This window comes from Littorina saxatilis, linkage group LG4 (assembly GCF_037325665.1).
Source record: "Littorina saxatilis isolate snail1 linkage group LG4, US_GU_Lsax_2.0, whole genome shotgun sequence".
Lineage (NCBI taxonomy): Eukaryota > Metazoa > Mollusca > Gastropoda > Littorinimorpha > Littorinidae > Littorina > Littorina saxatilis.
In genome coordinates, this window is record NC_090248.1 from 11484699 (window position 1) to 11505626 (window position 20928).

Below are 20928 nucleotides of genomic sequence, written 5' to 3' on the forward strand. Positions count from 1 at the left end.
TAGCATTCGTTTCTTTATTTTCACATCCTGAATAACCTTCAAATTATCAGACAGCAGTAAAGCATAATGCATTTAAAGCATTCATGTGGGACATGCGCCGCAGGTCTTTCACTTGCAGAATTCTTTATACAGCACAATCTTAGGTGTACTACAAATCCGTCAAAATAAAATTAAAGTGAAATTTTGTGAAGAAGAAATATGACAAGTGAGAAAAAAACGCACACACAAAAGGGAAAAAAAAGGGAAAAAAAAGAGAAAAAGAGTCTAAAATAACACAATGCCATAACTTCCACTGAAAAGCATACTGATCTTTTCTGAAGGTTTGTTTTCAATGCTCTTCAAAGACACCAAGAGCGCCAAAATATCCGTAAATCATAAAAAAACAATACTATAGGACATTTTACAATCATGAATTTTCTTGGTAACCATCTTTGAGCAAAAATAACTGGACACAAGCTTGGAGGGAAGAGACTAGATGTGAACAAAAAATCTTTTAATGTCAATCGCCCAAAGCGCTCAACACACCAATGCCACTGTGCAAGAGGCAAACGGAATCAGCAAGGCCGCATGAAGAGTCCATGTATCTCACAGTAGTACTATTTATTTCATGGACAACGTAGAGAGAGAAAAACTGGCATGAGCACTTTTGCAATAGGCAGCGGAAACGTGGCCGTCATGACACAATAACAACAGGAGTACCGTGTTTAATTTCACAGCATTTAGCACCTTAGGCGTCACTTCTCTCTCAAGATTTTTGACCACAATCGACACCTTGCCTACGACTCAATCGGCACTGTATTATTTTAATCATGACAATGAAGATGTCAAGAAGTCACGCTGAACTCCAAAACTAATGTGGAACAGCAAACAGGAACACCAAACTTTGTCAACTGAAGAAAAATCACCAAACCCACATATCTACAAACATCATTTGCAATTAAGATGGTAGGTTTTTGGAGCACATTGAAAAATTAAAACAAATCAACCACAACTAAATGTTCAAAGTGAACAGACATCATTTCTTCGTGTATCCTTCCCTATCTTCTTGCCTCAAAACTTCTTCATTAAAATGCGAAGCTCTTCCACCACTCTCATCTCTCTTTCTTTCTTTATTTGGTGTTTAACGTCGTTTTCAACCGTTCAAGGTTATATCGCGACGGGGAAAGGGGGGGAGATGGGATAGAGCCACTTGTCAATTGTTTCTTGTTCACAAAAGCACTAATCAAAAATTTGCTCCAGGGGCTTGCAACGTAGTACAATATATTACCTTACTGGGAGAATGCAAGTTTCCAGTACAAAGGACTTAACATTTCTTACATACTGCTTGACTAAAATCTTTACAAACATTGACTATATTCTATACAAGAAACACTTAACAAGGGTAAAAGGAGAAACAGAATCCGTTAGTCGCCTCTTACGACATGCTGGGGAGCATCGGGTAAATTCTTTCCCCTAACCCGCGGGGGGAGCCACTCTCCTCTGAACATAGCTGATCAAGACATATTTAAAAACAGTGCAAAAAAGTAGAGGGTGCCTGACAAATGAGGAAAAATACAGTACATGTATCATCATCTCTAACCCCTTCTGCATCCAGGTTCTCCCTGAAACTTCAACTATTCTTACTCTTCTCCAACCCTTTAAACCTCTATAAAAGCAAATTTGTACATGTTGCTAAACAGCCAAACCAAACCATTTACCAAACGTGTGCTATTTACGTTAATAATAGCTATGCGTGCACCAACAATTACTTTCTTGATTTGATCCACACTGTTCAAAAATTAAAGCGGAAGACAAATGGTTAAAATTATAAAAGAAAAAGAACCTAAAATTTTCATTCAAGTCTGATGGTAATGCACACTGCATACTGAAAGATCTACCCAACATCTCTAAATGTTTGGTTGAAACATTACTTGTGAAACATGCTATCCAAATATTCACACAAACGAGAAAACTTCAGGAAACACAACTTGTCACTTTTGAATTCAATGCTTTAATGATGAAGATCATTTACAGATTAAAGAACACATTTAATTTGCAAGGAAACTCTCCCAAATGCACAAGCTTAAATTTTGCGTGTGCAAAAACTTTGATCCATCAATTTGAAAATGTATGTAAGAAGCTATTAAGGGTGTGTATGGACATAGTTGAGACTGTATGTGCAAATATGATGCATAAATGGCAATCAAAATGAAGCCACACATCAAATGGAACTGAGCTATCTACACATAGGTATCCACGACTTGCAGTAGGGTTTGAGACTGTGTGCATTGTGGCTGCCCTTATTAGTGTCAGCTAGCCCATTTATTGGGGGGAACACAAACTTCTGGTTTACAGTTCTTTTAGAAAAGGATTTAGACATGTGTTGCTACGGTCTAGTCAAATGTATCATTACATCATTTTTTTTCTCAGCTGAAAGTGATTGTGAATCTGTTGCTCTCTGAGACATGACAAATCTGTAGAAAGGGTCAAATATATTTTCCCATGAAGTTTAGCACGTGAGAATTTTGTGTGAGAACGTTTTACTTAGAATGATAAGTGAATGGCTGCAGCTGTGTTTCGGCTTTTAGGGCTTCTGTGTGCTGATCAGTATTTCAAAGCAATCCATGTTGTATGTTTCCACATGTCTACTCTGACCGGAAGTTCATGTTCCCCCCCTAAAATGTATGACCTTCACCACGGACCTCTTAATTATGCTGGGTCACGGGGTGCTGCAAGTCGTGGATTAGTGTTTTTGCAGGCATGATGATTTTCAAATTGCGGCGTATAACTTCAAAATACTATTTCCCCAAATAAATTCTCACATATTTAATTTTGTTCAAGACAGAAGGAGAAGAAGAAGAAGACACTAACCAAAAACAAAGCTGAAATGCTTTGACCATAATCACTAAAACAAATAAAGATAAAATCGAACACTAAAATTTTGAACAGCAACACAGGCAGAAATCATTAAAATGAGAAAAATCAACTGATTAAAACCTTTAAGTATCTCAACTCACACATTTCAAAAAAAGACAAGTGGTGTTTTAACTTATGATTTCACCAAAGACATGACATTGTCAATATTATAAGGTTCCAAAACTTCAACTTTCTATCATACATGTATTTAATTTTGCATGAATATATTTCATAAATGACAGAAGACAGAGGCACATGGCATACACCAATAAAGTAATTTTAATACACTTATAAGATGGAAGTTGACACAAATTCTCAACTTCCTTAAATGTTCCTAAAATAAAGAAACACTGCTGATGCAGTACAGAATGATGTACACAATAAAAATCAGAAAGCAGACATCCATTCTATCTAAGACTGACGAGGTGTGAAACTTTCTTATACATTCTTAGTCAAAATGTCGTCAACAACCAGTACGGTACATGCAGACTGCATTTATTTTTCACATGGGATGATCTTACAGTTTTCACTCTGCTCAGATTTAAAAAAACAAAAACATTATCTCTTCTTGTCCACAAAATCTCACAACAGGCTTTTTGTTTATTGCAGGGAAAGGGTCATCATAGATGAAAAAGGTAGTTCTGATGTCCTAATATATAAACACAAATTAAGTACATCAATACACATGAAACATACCATACTCTCCTGTACCAACAAATGCTTTTGTTTAGTGAATTTTGACATCGATTCATGGAAGGACTGAGAACGACTCATTTCTTAGACCATACCTGCCCAGAGCTTACAAAGTAAGAATGAAAAAGTCCACGAAAAAAACACTGTCATATTCGTGCTCACGTTGAATATACATTTCTCTAGCTTTTCTCTTCATACATCTTAGACTCTGACTTGTTTCGGATCGGATTCGTGCAAGAAGACACATGGCTTTAGTCACATGCAGAAAACAGAAAGAAACATGCACATATAATGCAAGAAAACAAATGTTGTACACTGACAGAAGTCAATACAGTGACATAGGTGAAAGAAAAGCACAACCCTGCAATATTCCGAGATGACACTGTTCTTCAAACAAAGCCACAGGAAAGTCATGTTGTATTTTTAAGATAGTGATCTATAAATATTTGTTGTCTTACATGTTCATTCTTCGTATGGATGAGTGTTGTCTCCTCTATTCTGTCTTAGGTGCACAGGGTAAAGAATCAAGGTGAAAGCGGCTTCATTAAATAAATGCATTGGTGCAAGGTTTAAACCTTCTTGTCTCTTGTTTTTCTTTCTTTTGCATTCATGAACACAGCATAAAAATAAAGCAATCACTTATATCAATCACTGACCTTGCACAAACCATGCATGCCCTAACACACATGTGCACTCACACTCACTCTCTCTCTCTCAAGGGAACATGTCTGTTATGGACCCATAAGTACCACCCTCAGGGTACAGCAAATTATTATTCGTGTTGCCCAGCTCACCCCTTTTCTTATGATTAATTTACATATTTTACAAAAGTAAGTTTTTCAATCAGAATACAGGCAAAAGTATGATAATACTGGTGATACAAGCAGCATGTTACTACAGACGGTACCATAGCACATACCATTTTCGACAGACGGCTGCTACATGCTATTGGCCAGGCCATCAGGCTCTACACTCTCAGCTACACTTTCTGTAAAGGTGCCAAAAAGGGAAATCCTTGGGGAGAGACAGAAAGGATGGATCCTGTGGAAGCGAAAGGCAATAAATAGAATATTGGATCATTCAATCAAACAGACTAAGGGTTCCTTGGTAGGAATGTCATACAACTGACATAAACCTATTTCTGTTTATCCGTGCTGAATGATCCACTGTCAAAGAGTCACTGGCAAAGCAATCCCATCCAGTTCAAGAAGACGTCCCCCGAGTCAAGTCACCGAAGCATGGATCCATTTCATGCCAGACTGAGAGGCTGTGTGGGCTCCTGTCGCGCAACGAAAAATCTCCATAGAAGGACGCACATGACAAGAGCCACAACCATGACGAATGGAGGGGAAGGGAGAGAGAGAGAGTTCAAAACAAATAATCCACGAAAAACGAAAGACTTGTGGTATGTTGCTGTGTGGCTCAGCCACTAGCACCAGGCTGATTGTTGTTGTTGGCCCCAGGACTCTGGTTGGAGGGAACAAAACCAGAGTTGCCGCCATTGCCAGGTGGGGCCGCCGTAGGGAGAGGGGCCGGGCCAGCGACGGGGATCACTGCAGGGTTTATGGGGGTGGTGGGATGCTGGTGGGCCGTAGGCATGACGAAGGTGTTGTTGCTGAGGGAAGTGTAGGGCTGTCCTTGCGTCCCCGAGGCAGCAAAGGCGGGGTAGGGCCCGTTATAACTGTAGTAGTAGGGAGGGAATGGACCAGTGCCAAATATGGCGCTTAGCTGGCTCATCTGCTGAGACACCTGATGATGATGCTGTTGACTGTACTGACTCTGTGCAGCAGGGTGGGGCAGGCCTAGCCCTCCAACACTGGGAAATGCTTGTTGTTGTTGCTGCTGCTGCTGTTGCCGCATCAGCTCTGGAATGGAAGACTGCGAGGCAGACATGTCCGTGCTGGACTTTCGACTGCAGTTTTCGGAGCCCCCCTCGCTGATGTGGTCAGGCACGGCAGACTTGGCCCCACCCTGCGCCACAGTCACCGGTGCAGAGTCAGCACCAAACACTGGCTCCCAGCCCTTCAGGTCCCTCTCATGTTTCAGTTCGTTCAGCGACTTCTTCACAGGCTCGGACTTGGGGCCGACTGGCGGCAGGCGGGAGAAGTCTGCGTATTTGAGCATGTCCTCCAGCTTCAACATTTTGCGGGCCTTCTCTTGGGGGCTGCCGTCAAGGTGGGCCTCGCCTTCAGCCACACTGCGACGCTGAGAGTTAGGGGACAGGGGGGTCCCCTCGTGGTGAGGTGGCCCACCGTGAAGGGGGTGGTGGTGGTGGGGGGTGGGCAAGTGGAAGGGGGAGGTGGTGAGGGCCCCCATAAATAAGGGCGGAGTGGTGGGGTTGGGCATCACTGGGTTGGCTGGGTAGCTCAGGCCGCGCTTGTGGAGGAATTCCCCCAGCTCCTTCTGGTGCCGCTGTCTCAGCGCTTCACTTTCTTGTGCGTGCCTGCATTCAAAATAGAACTAAACAACTGAGCGTCAGTCACAGGTTACAAGATGGCATCGTTCATGACTCCACTATCCAAACAAACTTAGTTTTTTTTAATGCTACTACAACTCAAAATCTGTCAGCAAAGACAAGCTACAGTCCCTTTGACAAATTCTGCACTTACCACATCATCTTCAATTATTAACCAAACAAAAGGTTTTCCTGTCTTTCTTCTGTAGGAATTACTTCTCCAACCCAAAACTTCAGCTCTTTCCTTGGACCACCCATCCCTGCTGGCCCAGCTTCAATTACCCCAAAGCAGTGTCTTAATCAAGTCACCTATGTGTTGTTAATCACTTGACTGCATTCACCGCAGGCCAGTTACTTTAAAAAGAAGCGTTGATGTCCTTATTTGGTAACTGACTTGAGGTGAATGAACGCAAGCCATCTTCAACATGACCAGCAACTCTTAATGAAGACGCTGCTTCACAGTAACATTCAGCGGAACCCCCAATTTGAAGCCAAAACTTCCTTTTTGTCAGGGCCTTTTTTCCTCAACTTTTCTGTATACCTTTACTTTCATTTTTAGGACTCCCGCTCATTCATTGAAGGCCTAATTTTCTCATATTGTTGGATATGTTACAAGGCAGGTTCTACTGCACCCCCCGACACCAACCTTTTGATCATGTCGCAGTACTCTGGGTCCTCCTCCAGTCTGTAGGGCTTCTTGCTCTCCTCCTTGACCGCCTCCACACCATCCTCCTCCTGCACAACACACCACCTACATTTTGCACACATCATTTTATCGCAATTATACATCCCAGCATTTTTTTTATTTTCATGACTTTATTTTCTCATTACTCTGGAATTCGGGTCGCTTCCTCCCAGTGGAAAGCTAGCAGCGACAGAGTAGTGCTACCCAGGTGTGTGTGTGTATCTGATTAGGTGTAATCAGCCTCCTGCACTTATGGCAGAATGCCAGAGGTCTTTTACATGCCACTGTGGTGACAAGGGGGTAGGACATCGAAACCATCTCTGAGTCTGCACATAAAGTTGACTGGTGTCCGTCCTGGCCCGGATGTCAACCCGTAACCTACAGATCACAAGTCCAGTGCTCTACCAACTGAGCTACCGGGCCCCCAAAGACGAGACAAAGTGCTCAGATCTACAATGTTACTGGAATGGTATTTGGCCTAGAATCCCCTCAGATCACCTATTCCCTCAGAAACCAATAATAAATGTGCACCAACAGAATTCCCTTTATATTCCACTGCTGTTTCTAGTTCATCAGGTATTTCAGCAAACATAGTTAATCAGACTTTTTGGAAAACATCTTTTTATGGATTAGGAGATACATAATCATCCACGATTTCCCTACCTTTTCTCTTTAACCTTTTCTATTTTCAAAAAAATAGATAAAACATTAGAGAACATGTTCAGTGGTAATGTTGGATACTTTGTCTGCTTAAATATCGAATTACCTGACACGACTTACTGACTGACGTTCTTTGTGACAATCATTCCCCTCCAAATATAATAGCACTGCAGGCTTTTACATGATTTGACTCACCATATGTTAGCAAGACCAATTTCTGTGAGACCAAGTTGTTTTTTTACAGACATACTGTGCGGTAAACGTTATGCTTAAAGGCAAAATGCTTTGACATTTTTTTAATTGGTTACAATAAAAAGTTGATGAGTTTACTTGACTGGTTAATAAAACCTGAATGTTTAGCCATTTAGAACCATTTAGAATACTTCCTCAGAATGTCAAATCCATGAATTGTATGAAATATCAATTTAATAGCCCTGTCCTCACATAAGAAATAGGTAATGAAGGAATTCAACAATAATCCAAACCCGTTCAATACCATATTAACTAAAGTTAGTAACATGATATGCTACTAGTACTATCATATGTCTTGTTAGTAATCCACCAATTAGGGAAAATTCCTTGAAAAATGTGTGAAAATACAGTAACTTGAATAAATAGTGGATGTGTGAAATGAGACCTCATATACTGATACCGGAATAAAAATTGTGAACATTGCATGCAAACTGTAGTAGAGCTGTGTTAAAGTCTTAAAAAGTAAAACCAACACCAAATAAAAATACGCCCCACCCCAAAACAACCCCTCACATTTCTTAAAACCAACCCAACCCAACCCAACTACTGACTTGCTACCAGAGCTACAGTAAGTGGACAGTATGTACTAAAATAGCAAGGGTGAAACACTACAAATGACCCAAAGGGGTACAGGTGAATGACGATACACGGCTACCAGGCCCTTGGTAAGTGGGCGGGCCCCTTACTCACCAGGCGTTGCGCCCCCTTGGCCCTGACAAAGGGGGGTCTGTCTTTGTGCACTGCTGGGGAGGTCTGGGTGGCTATGTCTGCCTGTTCTGAGGAGGTTGACCAGCCGGGGCTGCTCTGGGTCACGGCATGAGCCAGGATAGGTCTAGCGGCATTAGCGTAAGCCCCATCACCATACATGTAAAGCTCCTCACTACCGTAACAACTACTGGGGGGGAGGTGGCTAAGGGAGGCCGAACGTTTCTTGTAAAGGTTTCTCACTGCGGACGTGGGGAGATCGAAAGAGGCAGCTCTACCCATGCGCTGCGTTTGCAAGGAGTGGACGTCGGGGTGTAGGAGTTTACCGTTGGGGTCTTGGACCACTAAACTACAGGGAACGTTGCTACTTACATGGGACAGTTTTCTATCTACGCCTTGCGACCCATCTTCCTTGTTAGAGGGTGCGGACGGAGTACTGTGTGGCGTGCTAAGAGCAGAAGCGGAAGCAGCAGAGTTAGTAACGTCCTGCCCGTCATGCTTGGCCGAAGTGGACATCCTGTGGTCACTGTCCGACACGTCGGGCTGGCTCTTGCTATCTCGCATTGTGGTCACCTTGAACCGCCCTTTGATCTTGGTCGCCTCCGTGGGAGAGACACTACTAGCGTTTGTGTTTTCACCCTGCGACGTTTCAGTCAGACTGCAGGGCAAGGTCTCCACAGGGAAACGAGACCTGATCACGTGCTGGCCCTGGTGCAGCAGAGGCTCAGACTTGCTCTCCGAGGGCCCACCCCTGACGAAGGAACTTTCTGACGCCCCTGGCGCAATGCCCACATACAGTGAACTGTCAGCATCGGAATGACGATAGCCTTCTGCGTGATCCGCAGCACTCTCTGGATTGACAGGGCTCACCCCTGACTGTGGAGCAGGCACAGGGGGCACCATGGCCATGTCTTTCCTGTTGCCGTGAATTGTTCTAATCAGGGCCTGCTCCAGGTTGCTAATGTTGGACAGTTCCGGCTTGCCCTTGCCCGACCCTCCCGGCATCTGCCCACCGTCCTCCTGGCCCCCACCGTCTTCTGCCATCCCTCTGCGTGCCGTCGTCGGGGACCTGGGTGGGGACACCACCCTCATGGGAGAGTAGATGCCAGACTCGGAGCCTTGCGAAGCAGTGCCAGGGTTGGTGGGGTGGACGTTGGGCATGGAAGGGTTTTGGCGTAGCGGGTAATGCGGTACGCCATGATGCTGCTGTTGCGGCATCAGTTGGTGGTACAGCTGGTACATCTGCCACAGGTGGTGCATCTGCTGGAACTGGTTGCCGGGGTAGTAGTGTTGGGGGAACTGGTAGTTGGAGGTCAGGTGGGGGAACATCTGGTGCATGGCCATCATGAACTGAGGGTTGATGTTGAGCGGATGGTGGGAGGGCAGGTGCTGGGGGCCGTGGTGAGAGCCAGCATCGTGCGTTGTCTTGCCGGGGGGGCTGTCGTCGTGGACCACCGCTCCACCCTGTTGGGGCACCGCCTGACTGCCGCCCTGGTCCGCCTGCTGACCCGCAACACCTGGCTGCTGGAACTGCTGACCCACTTGCTGGACAGGCTGCGGTGGTTGCTGGCCGGCTTGCTGGTTGCCTGGGTACACAGGGGAGGGCTGCTGCTGACCCACCAGCTGACCGGGCTGAAGTGGCAGAGTTTGCTGCTGAACCACCGGCCGTCCTTGTTGGACTGCTGGCTGGAGCATCTGCTGACTGGGTTGAGGCGGCTGCTGTTGACCAACTGGCTGAACCGGTTGAGGCTGTTGCTGCTGGCCAGGCTGAACCTGACCAGGCTGTGCCATTTGCTGAACTTGCTGAGGCTGTTGCTGCCCTGCTGGCTGAACCGCCTGGGGCTGTTGCTGTTGCTGAGTTACTGGCTGGCCAGTTTGGGCCGGTACAAGCTGGACTGACTGAGGCTGTTGCTGACCAGTCTGAGCAGACTGCTGTGCAGGACGCTGCTGGGCAGGCTGGCATCCTGACCCTGACTGGGGCTGCGGAGCAGTCTCTCCAGCCTCTCCTGTTTCTTGCTGAGGCACCATGCCCGCGGGCTTAGGGTTGGTGTGGATGCGGCTCAGCTTGTCCTGCAGGTCGCTGATGTTGATGGGTACGGTGGGCTTAGTGACGCTTTTCACCGACCGCTGCTCATCAGAATCTGCACCACCACCAGCCTGCGCCGACATGCTGGCCAAGTTGTCTGGAGAAATGTTCGTTTCTTCTTCATCGTCTTCCGCAATGCGTGTCTCAGTCAGTTGGTGGTCGTGCACCTTGTTGACGATGAAACGTTTGCTGTTGCTGATGACCACCTGCGAGTCCGGGTCGGCCGAGTCCCCTTCTGCCTTCTGGTCCTTGTCGTCTGCATTCAGAGTCTCTTCTGTTTCCGGCAAGTCCAGTTTCTGAAAAACAAATTTTATGAATGAGTGATAAATCAGACTTCAATTGTAATATTTTTTGCTTGCCTCATGTGTGTGGTATGTCTGTGAGAGAAAGAGAGAGACAAAATTAAGTTGAAAGTTGGTTTGCAGTGTCTGAAAGATACCAAACTTAGTGCTGCTTTTGGTGTCACAAGTTATGTGTTCATATTCTTTTCCACCTAGAAATTTAGGCTTTAACTTCAGAGTGAGAGAGGGAGGGGATATTTTGTTTTCTAAATGGGTGATGTGCCTAATCAGTCTCACATGTTAACATATTGTTATTCAATAACGTTCTCACCTTTTCGTGCTCAATGCCTTCGCTCAGCTTGGTCTTGTGCAGGGAGCGGGGGCTGGACGAGGTAGAGGAGGCCACGAAACTGACACACCAACCAACGGCTTCTTTGCTGTCCTGCATCACCATTCTCACCACCTCTTCCAGAAGCTCAATCACCATTAACACCTGCGTCTCGTGAAGTAGGCCCTCCACTTTCTATGCACAGAACAAAGACGTCAATCTGGTTAGGTCACAGCACAAGCCAATAAAGAGCATGTAAAAATGTATTCAAACCTGCATAAGCAAGTACAGTGGAGCCCACCTTTCAAGATCCACCAATTTAAGGATTTCCTCCTTTTTAAGACCTTCCTTTTTCAGATTTGCTGCTCATAACCTCTAATTCAACTCCCTCCTTTTTAAGACCTGATTTTATTCGATGTTTGGAGGTCATAAAAGAGGAGTTACACTGTTTTTGCATTAGAGAACCAAAGTTCCTGCACAACCTGTGGAAATCTGGAAAAAGACTCAAACACTGACCAATAAATGTACGTGCATCTTTTTTGCCCTCTCTACAATTACAATGGACATTACCATCACCTAAACAGCTTAAAATGTGGCTGCAACAATGAACAATCGGCTAAAGAAGCATCACAGACACACACATCTTTTTCATTTCACAAGAGTCAACAAATCACGGAATACCATCACCTAATTAACAGACAGAAAACACACAAGTTCTAACCAGATTCTCAGCAATTTCCTCCGGCTCGTCATTCTCCAGGGCAAACTTGAAGGTGATGGTGTTTCTGTTGGAAAGTTCCAGTCGACATTCTACCTCCTCGTCTTCATCCTCAAAGCTCAGTACCGTCACTCGCGGAGACTTCTCCAGTGTTTTGCGCCGTTTTGTCTTTGTCTTCTTTTTCTTGTCTGTATTGGAAGTCATTTCTGTTTCACTGAAAACAAAAAAACAAGGACATCTAATATTTTCATCGTAAAGACATCGCAAATGGTTTTCTCCTACAGTGGAACCTCCCATAACGACCCCTCCTAAAAGCGTCACCCTCTGTTTGCCGACCAATTTTCTGGGCACGGAGGCCTTTCACATTGTAACTAACCTCCGAATGGCAACTCCTTCCTTTTTCAGATGACCCACCTACCCACCAAAGGTCAATAACGACTTTGACCATTTTACCAGCGAGTGTCCAAGGTCGTAAATACCCGGTACCTAGCGCACGCCCCTCATTTGTCATGCGTCGCGGACAGACCATCACGTGTGGTAGTCAGTAGTGCGCCAAGCAGTTGTCTCCCTTGTAAAGATCCTGGACCAGCAAATTCCCAATAATGACCCCTCCATTTTACAACCGATTTTTCTGGACATTTTCTGGGTAGTTAGTTGGAGGTTTTACTGTACTACTAAGTATTCCATGAGTTCAGTGCTGATGGAGTTTTCAAGGCTAAAACCTGCAAGCCTGACAAATTTGCTGCTCTGGGGTTGTTGTTGTTTTGACAGGATATGATGCCTCACGATGATACTTTAAAACTAGGCAAGGGACATACAATGATACATCAAAATAGCAAAAGGTAAATATGCACTCATGCGATTCACAGTAAACGGGAATCTAACATGGCAAGGTTCTGAATCTTCTCATTGCTACAGCAAACTACCACAACAGAAACAATTAAACAGCCAAGTTGCAGATTTTACAAAACATTTGGCAAATATAACCTCTCTCCACATGTGCATATCCAGCAAAACGATTTTTCCAGGCCACTTGTAAGCAAAATCAATGAGCTGCAATTTTGCTGTCCAATTTTAAGTGCAATAAACTATTAAATGCTAATGACAAAGTGTGCAAGATTACTAATACTATGTAATATTGTTGCCTTTCCAGCTTACCTCTCACGGTTGGACATTGAAGCCTCATCAGTGAGGTACGCAGCAGACTGACTGCCAGAGGCCAGGTAGGCATTCTGGGACGAGGCACTTGCAGCCGGTTGGCCAGTTGCAGGAAACGTAGATGTTGACGGTCCTGGAGTTTCCATTGGAGTCGTTAGCTGCTGCTGTTGGTGTTGCAGCTGCTGTGCTGCAGTCAGATCCAGGTGGGCCAGGTTGGCTGCCTACACACAGAACAACAGTCACTTAGCAATCGGGAGTTGTTGTGGGATATGCTGTCACTGCTGTTGTCAGTTGTGTACACTCGGCTTCCTCCAGTACAGACCTACTTTAATTCTGTCCGATGTCATTTTCTGGCAAATCACTTTTCTGGTTTTATCCGAAAAAAGGGGCTGAGAACCAATCTCTTTCCCAAGGCTTTCTGAACTAACAAAGCTGACAATAAAAGCTAATGAAAGGACATTTAAATCTATGTTTATGTCATTGTAAAGCAGCACAACGCTTTAACCTTACCACTGCATGTGCGGGGCACCATGTAATTCAGTGCATGCCTGTAGCATACATCTGCCATAGTTTACTGCAAAGCTGCCTCTGTGGTTAAGACTTTCCATTCTCTGGTATTAAATTGATTTATATCAGGTATTAACATGTGCATATAAAACCATTTCTTACAAATCTTGTCTTGTAAACCTGCTCTGGAATGAGTAACAAACAAAAAAGCTCAGGCACTTTAATTAGCGAGTTAAAACAGTAAAAATAACCAAAATTGCTCCAAAAAATTGCTTTCAAAAGACAGGCTTGTTTTTTAAAATGTATTATGCATGCTAACAGATGTGTGCACATGTACTATGTTCCTGTAAGGGATAGCTCAAATGTATGCCACAGCTTGGTGGCACACTGAACATTTCGGAAGTAGGTTTCTCAGCCTCCTGTGCACAGCTGCCTGCATACACGCATGCCTAAAGAGAAATCTCAAGACACGAGGCCTTTCTCCAAAGATCTGATGTATGTCAGTACAGTATTCAGAGTTATCAGCGGATGTCCTCAGGATGAAGATATTCTAAAGGCATGATTTGTGGTCATTTTATACAAGGAATGGTCAAATAAGTCAAAAGGGAAGTTAATTCAAGTGAAATATTGTTTAACTGTGTGCAACCCTCAATATTCAATTCAAATGAAAGTGCAAGAGATGGATTTAACTAAACAGTGATGGACAATGAAGCATTGGTTAGTAATTTAAAGCTTTAGTAGAAAAGAAATTTTACCCTGAAAAAAACCCCCACCACCAGAAAGACTCCAGCTAATCTCACAGAAGATCATCAGCACCTTCACTAATTGCTGGCATTCACTAATGCTGTCCTTCTACAGTATGCTCCATGTTCTAAATGATGATAAAACAACACAACACTCGAAGCATGCTGCTGCTATCCACACAGTGCAAGTGTAAACATTTGCATTTCTTCTAACATCCATTGGAGGCAATCAAAGTGATCAGCAATCTGAGACACCAATACACACAATAATACCACATGCATATGTATCATTGTTAGTAATTGCAGCTAACAGTAACACACAAAATATGCAAAGTGCACAATTTTGCCTTGGTGAGGAACAAAAATGCTGCAGAAAGAAACTCAAACTTTTCTGACAGCATTAAATGACTTCTCCTATTGCAATGGTAATCTCAAACAACTGAAGCAAGACACCAAGAAATGACACAGCTCACAGGTGACTGCAACGGACAAAACACAAACACACCATGACAGCTGAACTACGAATGTCTAGTGAATAATAAATGATGCTTGTATAACGTCCAGCTCTGCTACTCGTCAGCTGCTACAAGTAATGAATACAACTTCTCAGCACATGCACTGAAAACAGCATCCACTGAAACAGGTCAATCATGCAGGTCTGCGGGTTGTTTATTTCAAACAGATGCGTCATAACTTGAGGCATCGGAACAAGCCAGCATTAAGTCAGGCAGATCAAGACCCCTCCTGTGAAGTCAGAGCATCTGATGGCTTGCAGCATGTTCATGCCTTTATCAGTGCAGTTGAGTACATGTAGTTACCACATAACTCCTAAATGGGATTGTGAAAACATGTGTCAAAAGCATGCTGCAGCTAAAATATTGATAACTTTTGGGCAGATGAACTTTTATCCCTGATTTTTCCCGGGAACGCAGAAGAAGAGAAGAAGAAGATCCCTGATTTTTATCCTCAAAAACCATCAGCTGAGTTCTTCGTAAATCCCCTACTTTAGTCAGTTTGCAAAGAACTTGACCACCTCATCAAACCCTTTGTCAGTCATTTGGCTAACTCACCACCAAAATGATTGGCCCTTTTAAATTTCAAAGTGTCAATGACAAATGAGTCAGCTACTGAAGAGAAGTTCTATGATAAAAGTCTGTTCACAGCAGGTATCTGGATCTGGATTCCCACTAGTTGTTGGATGTGGGGTACGTCACATATAGCCCGAAATCAGCTCCTTTGATGTATCCCCCATGTATCCAGATTTGGGCTATATGTGACGGTTGGTATGTGCAGAGCACTTTAAAAAGGACCTCTTTGAACACTGCCCTAGGTATGACTGGCATCAGACCGTTGAACAGCAGATCCTCCAAGAATGTTGTTGCTTCATCAGTGAAGCATAACTAAAGGCAACTACCGCAACATCTTCTCTCACTGAAGCTCATTGCTACAGATGTAAAGCATGCTATGTGATCCAGCAACACAACTTTCATTACACACATGCTGACACCAATCAGTAATGTTCAACCAACTATGCACGAAGCGGTCTGCATGACAGGAATAATTCCCCACCCAACCCCCTTCTGCCACATTTCCGAAGTCCAGCTGCCATACGAGTGGGTCCGTCTGCCTGCAAAGCACGCTACTTGACAACACATGTGCTACAATAAAAAATATTGCCAAAATAAAACTGCATTCCAAGGTGGAAACACCAACCAATCTACAGAGGAAGCAAAAACGAAGCACAAAAAAGCGAGAGATTCACCATACAGTGCGCAGTGACCAAAAAGTGAAAATAACCATACTACCATACTGACACACCTTAGCAAGCAACCTGCTTTTAACATGTGTGTGGGGAACAGGAGGGTGGCCACCGCTTTGCTCCGGCCGATTCTTACTGCCAAACTTCCCAGACTGAAAACAGTCACTAGGCACTGACAGAACACAATTCTAGCAAGACCAAAACAACTGAAAATATAATTCAAAAACCAAGGAGGGAAACTCACACGAAAACTACAAAAAATAACAGGCTATTTAACTAACATCTCAAAATCAAAAAGGTTAAAACTACCACACATGCTTCTAAAATCGATGTCTAAACACAACAATAAACAAACAGATCAATGAGAATTAAGACAAAAGCTCTTGGAATAGTAAAACTGATAACAATCCATAAACCATTACAGGGATGTCGTTAGGCGTCGGACATCGGTCATAGACCGATTGAAAGGCTCAAATGTCCGATTCACTTAGCCGCATGGCGGTCAGATGTCCTATCTTTTTGAACTGAGCGCTTTCATTGTCCGATAAGAACTTCATTCCTTCGGACTGCGTGATATTCAATATTTTCCGTTCAAGATACACATTTTCGAAAAGCGACCGAGCCTACAGGTGCACTGAAGTTGTGCCGTGCTGATCTTGCGTTTTCGGGAATTCCGAACCGTTTGCGATATGAGCCGAATGGGTGCACCCGTCTGCAAAAAGTTAAAGTTAGTAGTACGGGAGACAACTCCAACTGACTATAAGTCTTGCGTCTGCTTTTGGTTTAAGTTTGTGACATTTTGACGAAGCGCATTGAATTATGCCACCGAAATAAAACTAAAGCCTGCCAAAGATCAGCAAAAGCTGAAAACCTTCGTCTTTTCAACGGCATTCTGTGCTACATTTTGATCAAAAACAGGTGAAAACACGGCGAGCGTCATTCTTAAAAATGACAGTGACAATGACAGTGTCGCCGCTAAAAATGACGCATGCACGAAAAGAGAAGTTTTGTCTTTTGTACTTGACAGTGTCGCCGCTAAACATGACGCATGCACGAAAAGAGAAGTTTTGTCTTTTGTACTTGACATGGTGTCGGCACAGCAGGAAATTCGCAGAAACGGTCTTTTAATTATTCATGGCTGCATCCTGTTTGGTTGGTTAGACCTTGACAGCAAAGAGACCATACTGCTTTGTCGAATCTGTGTTGAAACGAACTTTTTAAAAAAAAATTCTCAGTATTTCATTTTCTAGTCAAATCATGCAGTATGTGAGACAATCAAAAAAAGAGTGCTGAAGGTTTTGGTTGCTTTTTAGATGTTTGTTTCTTTTTGTGTGTGTCCTATTTGGAACTAAATTAATAAAACAATGTATGCAAATATGTTCGGTGTATATATGCTATCATTATGTGTGTGTGTTAAAGCATGTGTATGTGCACATGATTTTGGAGCCATTCCATGGATCGACAGTGTTTTGCACAAAATTATGTCATTTCTAAAAGCGGTCAAATGTCCTATTGATTCCGAAGAGTTCAGGACATTTGTCCTATAGGTGTGAATTTGTAATAACATCCCTGCCATAACAATCAAATGACCGATTAGCAGGGGTATAACTAAACCTCTTATTACACGACAAATGATTTCCCCTTGATTCTTGTGATTATACGTTAGTGGAAATTATCATCAAGCATATTAGGTGCATAAACCAAGGCAATGCATACTTGATAATTGCCTATGTACAATGTTAATTTCCATTTGCGCATTTGTGCATTTCCCAACCAGTTTGTGACTGTAGATGTTAGTATCAGAAGTGAGCGGTTGGAATATAGGCTACTCAGTCCTTTTTTCATTGAAACTGTCTGTAAGGGTAATGTTTACACTATTATAAAATGTTATGAAACATCTGAGCCCAGAATTAAAGGAGCAATGAGACACAAAATTAACTCTTACAAAATTGAAAACTTGACCTTTACAGACACAGTACAGAAACACTCATTAACCACAGATTAGAGATGATAAATGATGCAACTAGATACTAAAAGTCATCTATCATTTTACTTACCGTTGGATCTTGCTGAGCAGCAGCTGACATGACTTCAGCATTGCTCACTGGAGGGGAGTCTGTCACGTCCTTTCCACCTGAGAATTATAGGTAATATGGACACAAATGAGCTGAAAGCATTGACAGTTTCTATTCTCATCATACTAAATCTGCATTTCAGTCTGAGACTTCTTTCACACATTTATGTAAATTTATCAAGAAATGACCACAGCTCTTCTTCAAATAAAGGCACCTTTTACTGCAATATGGCGATTCTAGATTTATAGAAAAAGGTCAGACTTCAGAAAAAGTAATGAACAGTTAAAGAGAACATGCCATATAGATTACCAGCTATGGAAAAGAAAAAGAAACCGCACCACACACACGTACACACACATCAAGAACAAATTAATCAGAGTACTGAATACTAATTCTACTCACTGGTAAGATCTGTAAGAGGCTTGCCGGAGTCGGTTTTGCCCACCGCCTGTTGTGACTGATGCGATGTGGCTGGAGAGTGCTGGCCCTGTCCTGGGGGCGTGGTCTGCTTCTGCACGGCCGCTGCGTACGTCGCCTGTGAGCCTGCTCCTCTGGCGTCCCCTTGTGGCTGCTGTGACTGACCCTAGGTACGGCACCACAATGATATAAGTCATCGATATATATATCTGGACTGAAAACACTTCATACATTTCTACATATCTGCTCATCTGAAGCCTCCATCGTATTAAAACTGCAATATGAAAGTCATTTTCAATCAAGGCAGTACGAACATCACAGAGAAGACCAAGCCATACTTGCCTGAACAATATCTGCACCTGTCCTCTAGAAAAGATCAAACGGCTTCACCTTAAATTTGGTCATGACCATTTGCAGAAACATAGAAAATTACGCTACATCAGCAAAGTAACAGCCAAAAATCTATATCAACTGAGAAAAGCGCTCAAGCCTGAGAGTGGATGCCTGCTGTACCTGAGTGTGGGCAGAGGATGCAGAAGTGGTGTTCTGGGAGGCGAGATGGACAGCTGTGGTGTCACTGGCAGCACTGTTGAGGCTCTGCTGACTGCCGCCCTCTGCCCGTCGCTCCCTCTCTCGCTTAACTTGCATCACCCGGTCCCGGATCAGTCTGGTCACCACGCGCACGTCATCTTCGTGCAGGAACCCTGAACTCGCCTGTAAACATCAGGAATATCAATCTTGCAGTTGGCTTGAAGTAAAACTAAAGCCCACGATCATTACAAGACAAGACAGATACAGTCAAGCCAGAACTGTACGTTGTCCCACTCATTTTTCCCAACCACAGTGTAACATAGAAATCAGAACATGATGAACTCAAGGTTATCGGAAAGACTAGTCAGATTGAATAGACATATATAAAATGTATATAATTTCACCCCTGATGGATGAAACTGCTGCAATAACATTCTTTGCTTTTGAGAATGTGTGTGTGCGTGAGTGCATGCAAAAAAGGTACACCATCAGGCATGAAAACTGAAAGAAAAAAAAATACTGAAAAAAAAATTCGAAGGCGCGTAGCGCCAAGTTTTGCAGGCGCATGGCGCCAAGTTTCGCAGGCGCAAAGCGCCAAGACTTCTAGGGGGTCCGGGGGCATGCTCCCCCGAAAAATTTTTTTTTCAAGGGTGCAATTTGGTGCAATCTGGGGCTATCTGAGCCTTAAAATTGGATTCAAACATGGCCCCAAAACTATTTTACTATAACTGTGACTAGGAAAAAAAAAAAAAAATTAAAAAAAAAAAAAAAAAAAGGAAAAATACGGAAATTAAAAAAAAATACGGTTTATTTTTTTCAAAAATACGAAAAATACGGAAAATACGGAGAATTTTCATGCCTGACCATATCTTCATGCACCTTTGAAGCAGTAAGCGTAACTATGAACAGGTTATTTTCTTTTTGTGAGTGCAAGAAAAGAACATGGCAGCAGCCAGACTGCCAGTACATACAAGTTCCTTGGCCACCTCCTCGGCCTGGTCGTTGAGGATGTTGAAGTCAAACTGGATGGCCTCGTTCTCCTTGTGCTTATCCTTGCGCTTCTTGGGGTCCACCACACGCAGACGCATCTGGATGTCTGAGGTATTGCTGGCCTCATCCTCCCGGTTGACCAGCTCCACCTTGTAGCCAGAGTCCTCCAGGAAGAAGTCATGCTGCAGCAGGTCCTTCACTGTATACCTGCAAAGGGCACCAGTTATGTGCTTCATGGCTCCTTGCTTCAAAGGGCTTTAACGACTCAGCAACTTTATATGGCTGGTAGCAATGCAGAGGGTCACAGTAGACTGTTTGTCAAGCTTCTTGTCCAAGCAACACTGATACCGCACCAAAATAACAGCATTGTCTAACTAGAAACGTACAAGTAAACATTGGACTGGCGCAATGAAACCATTTCAGCACTCGGAGAGCATTAACCCACCAGATCATTAAAAATATAAAAACGGTGCATAAAAAACGCTCGCGCTGGACCCGAGTACTCTTCAGACATTCACACACACACACACGCACGCACACACACACACACACACACCCCCTCTCTCTCTCTCTCTCTCTTTCTTACTCACACACACACACTCTCTCTCTCTTTCTTTCTTACACACACACACACACACACACACACACACACTCACACACACACACACACGAGTACAGACTCATGCATGCACACACACACACACACACACACACACACACAAACAGTAACACTAACACATGTGCACAAAATGGACACAAACACACACACACCGCGCGAGAGAAAAAGACTACAGGGAGGCATTGACGTCAAAGACTTTCGACCGTGACGTAATTACGTCACTATTCTTGGTTTACGGTACCATTCGGCGGCTTTGCTACGAGTATGCCATAGTCTTGGTTGGCCGAGACCTTGCACCGTTCTATCAGACTGCCTGTTGCACCGCGAATTCCTCCCACCGCCAAGTCGTTTTTTTGTGGTTTATTTCGCAT

General features: G+C 43.7%; 1 protein-coding gene across 4 annotated transcripts in view; it reads right to left on the reverse strand.

Moving 5' to 3' along the window:
* Positions 1-20928, reverse strand: part of LOC138963956 (serine/threonine-protein kinase WNK-like) — a 41566-nt gene continuing 20638 nt past the window's right edge. For 2 of the 4 annotated variants that reach the window (XM_070335812.1, XM_070335813.1), the window contains 11 exons: positions 19920-20145; positions 18931-19131; positions 18403-18583; positions 17983-18059; positions 15985-16077; positions 12917-13137; positions 11762-11972; positions 11044-11235; positions 8331-10727; positions 6690-6778; positions 1-6031 (listed from right to left, as the gene is read on the reverse strand). In XM_070335812.1, coding sequence (XP_070191913.1) covers positions 5011-6031; positions 6690-6778; positions 8331-10727; positions 11044-11235; positions 11762-11972; positions 12917-13137; positions 15985-16077; positions 17983-18059; positions 18403-18583; positions 18931-19131; positions 19920-20145 — 4909 coding nt within the window. In that variant the 3' untranslated portion in view covers positions 1-5010. The remainder of the gene's footprint in view (positions 6032-6689; positions 6779-8330; positions 10728-11043; positions 11236-11761; positions 11973-12916; positions 13138-15984; positions 16078-17982; positions 18060-18402; positions 18584-18930; positions 19132-19919; positions 20146-20928) is intronic. The other 2 variants (XM_070335815.1, XM_070335814.1) reach the window with 2 other exon arrangements.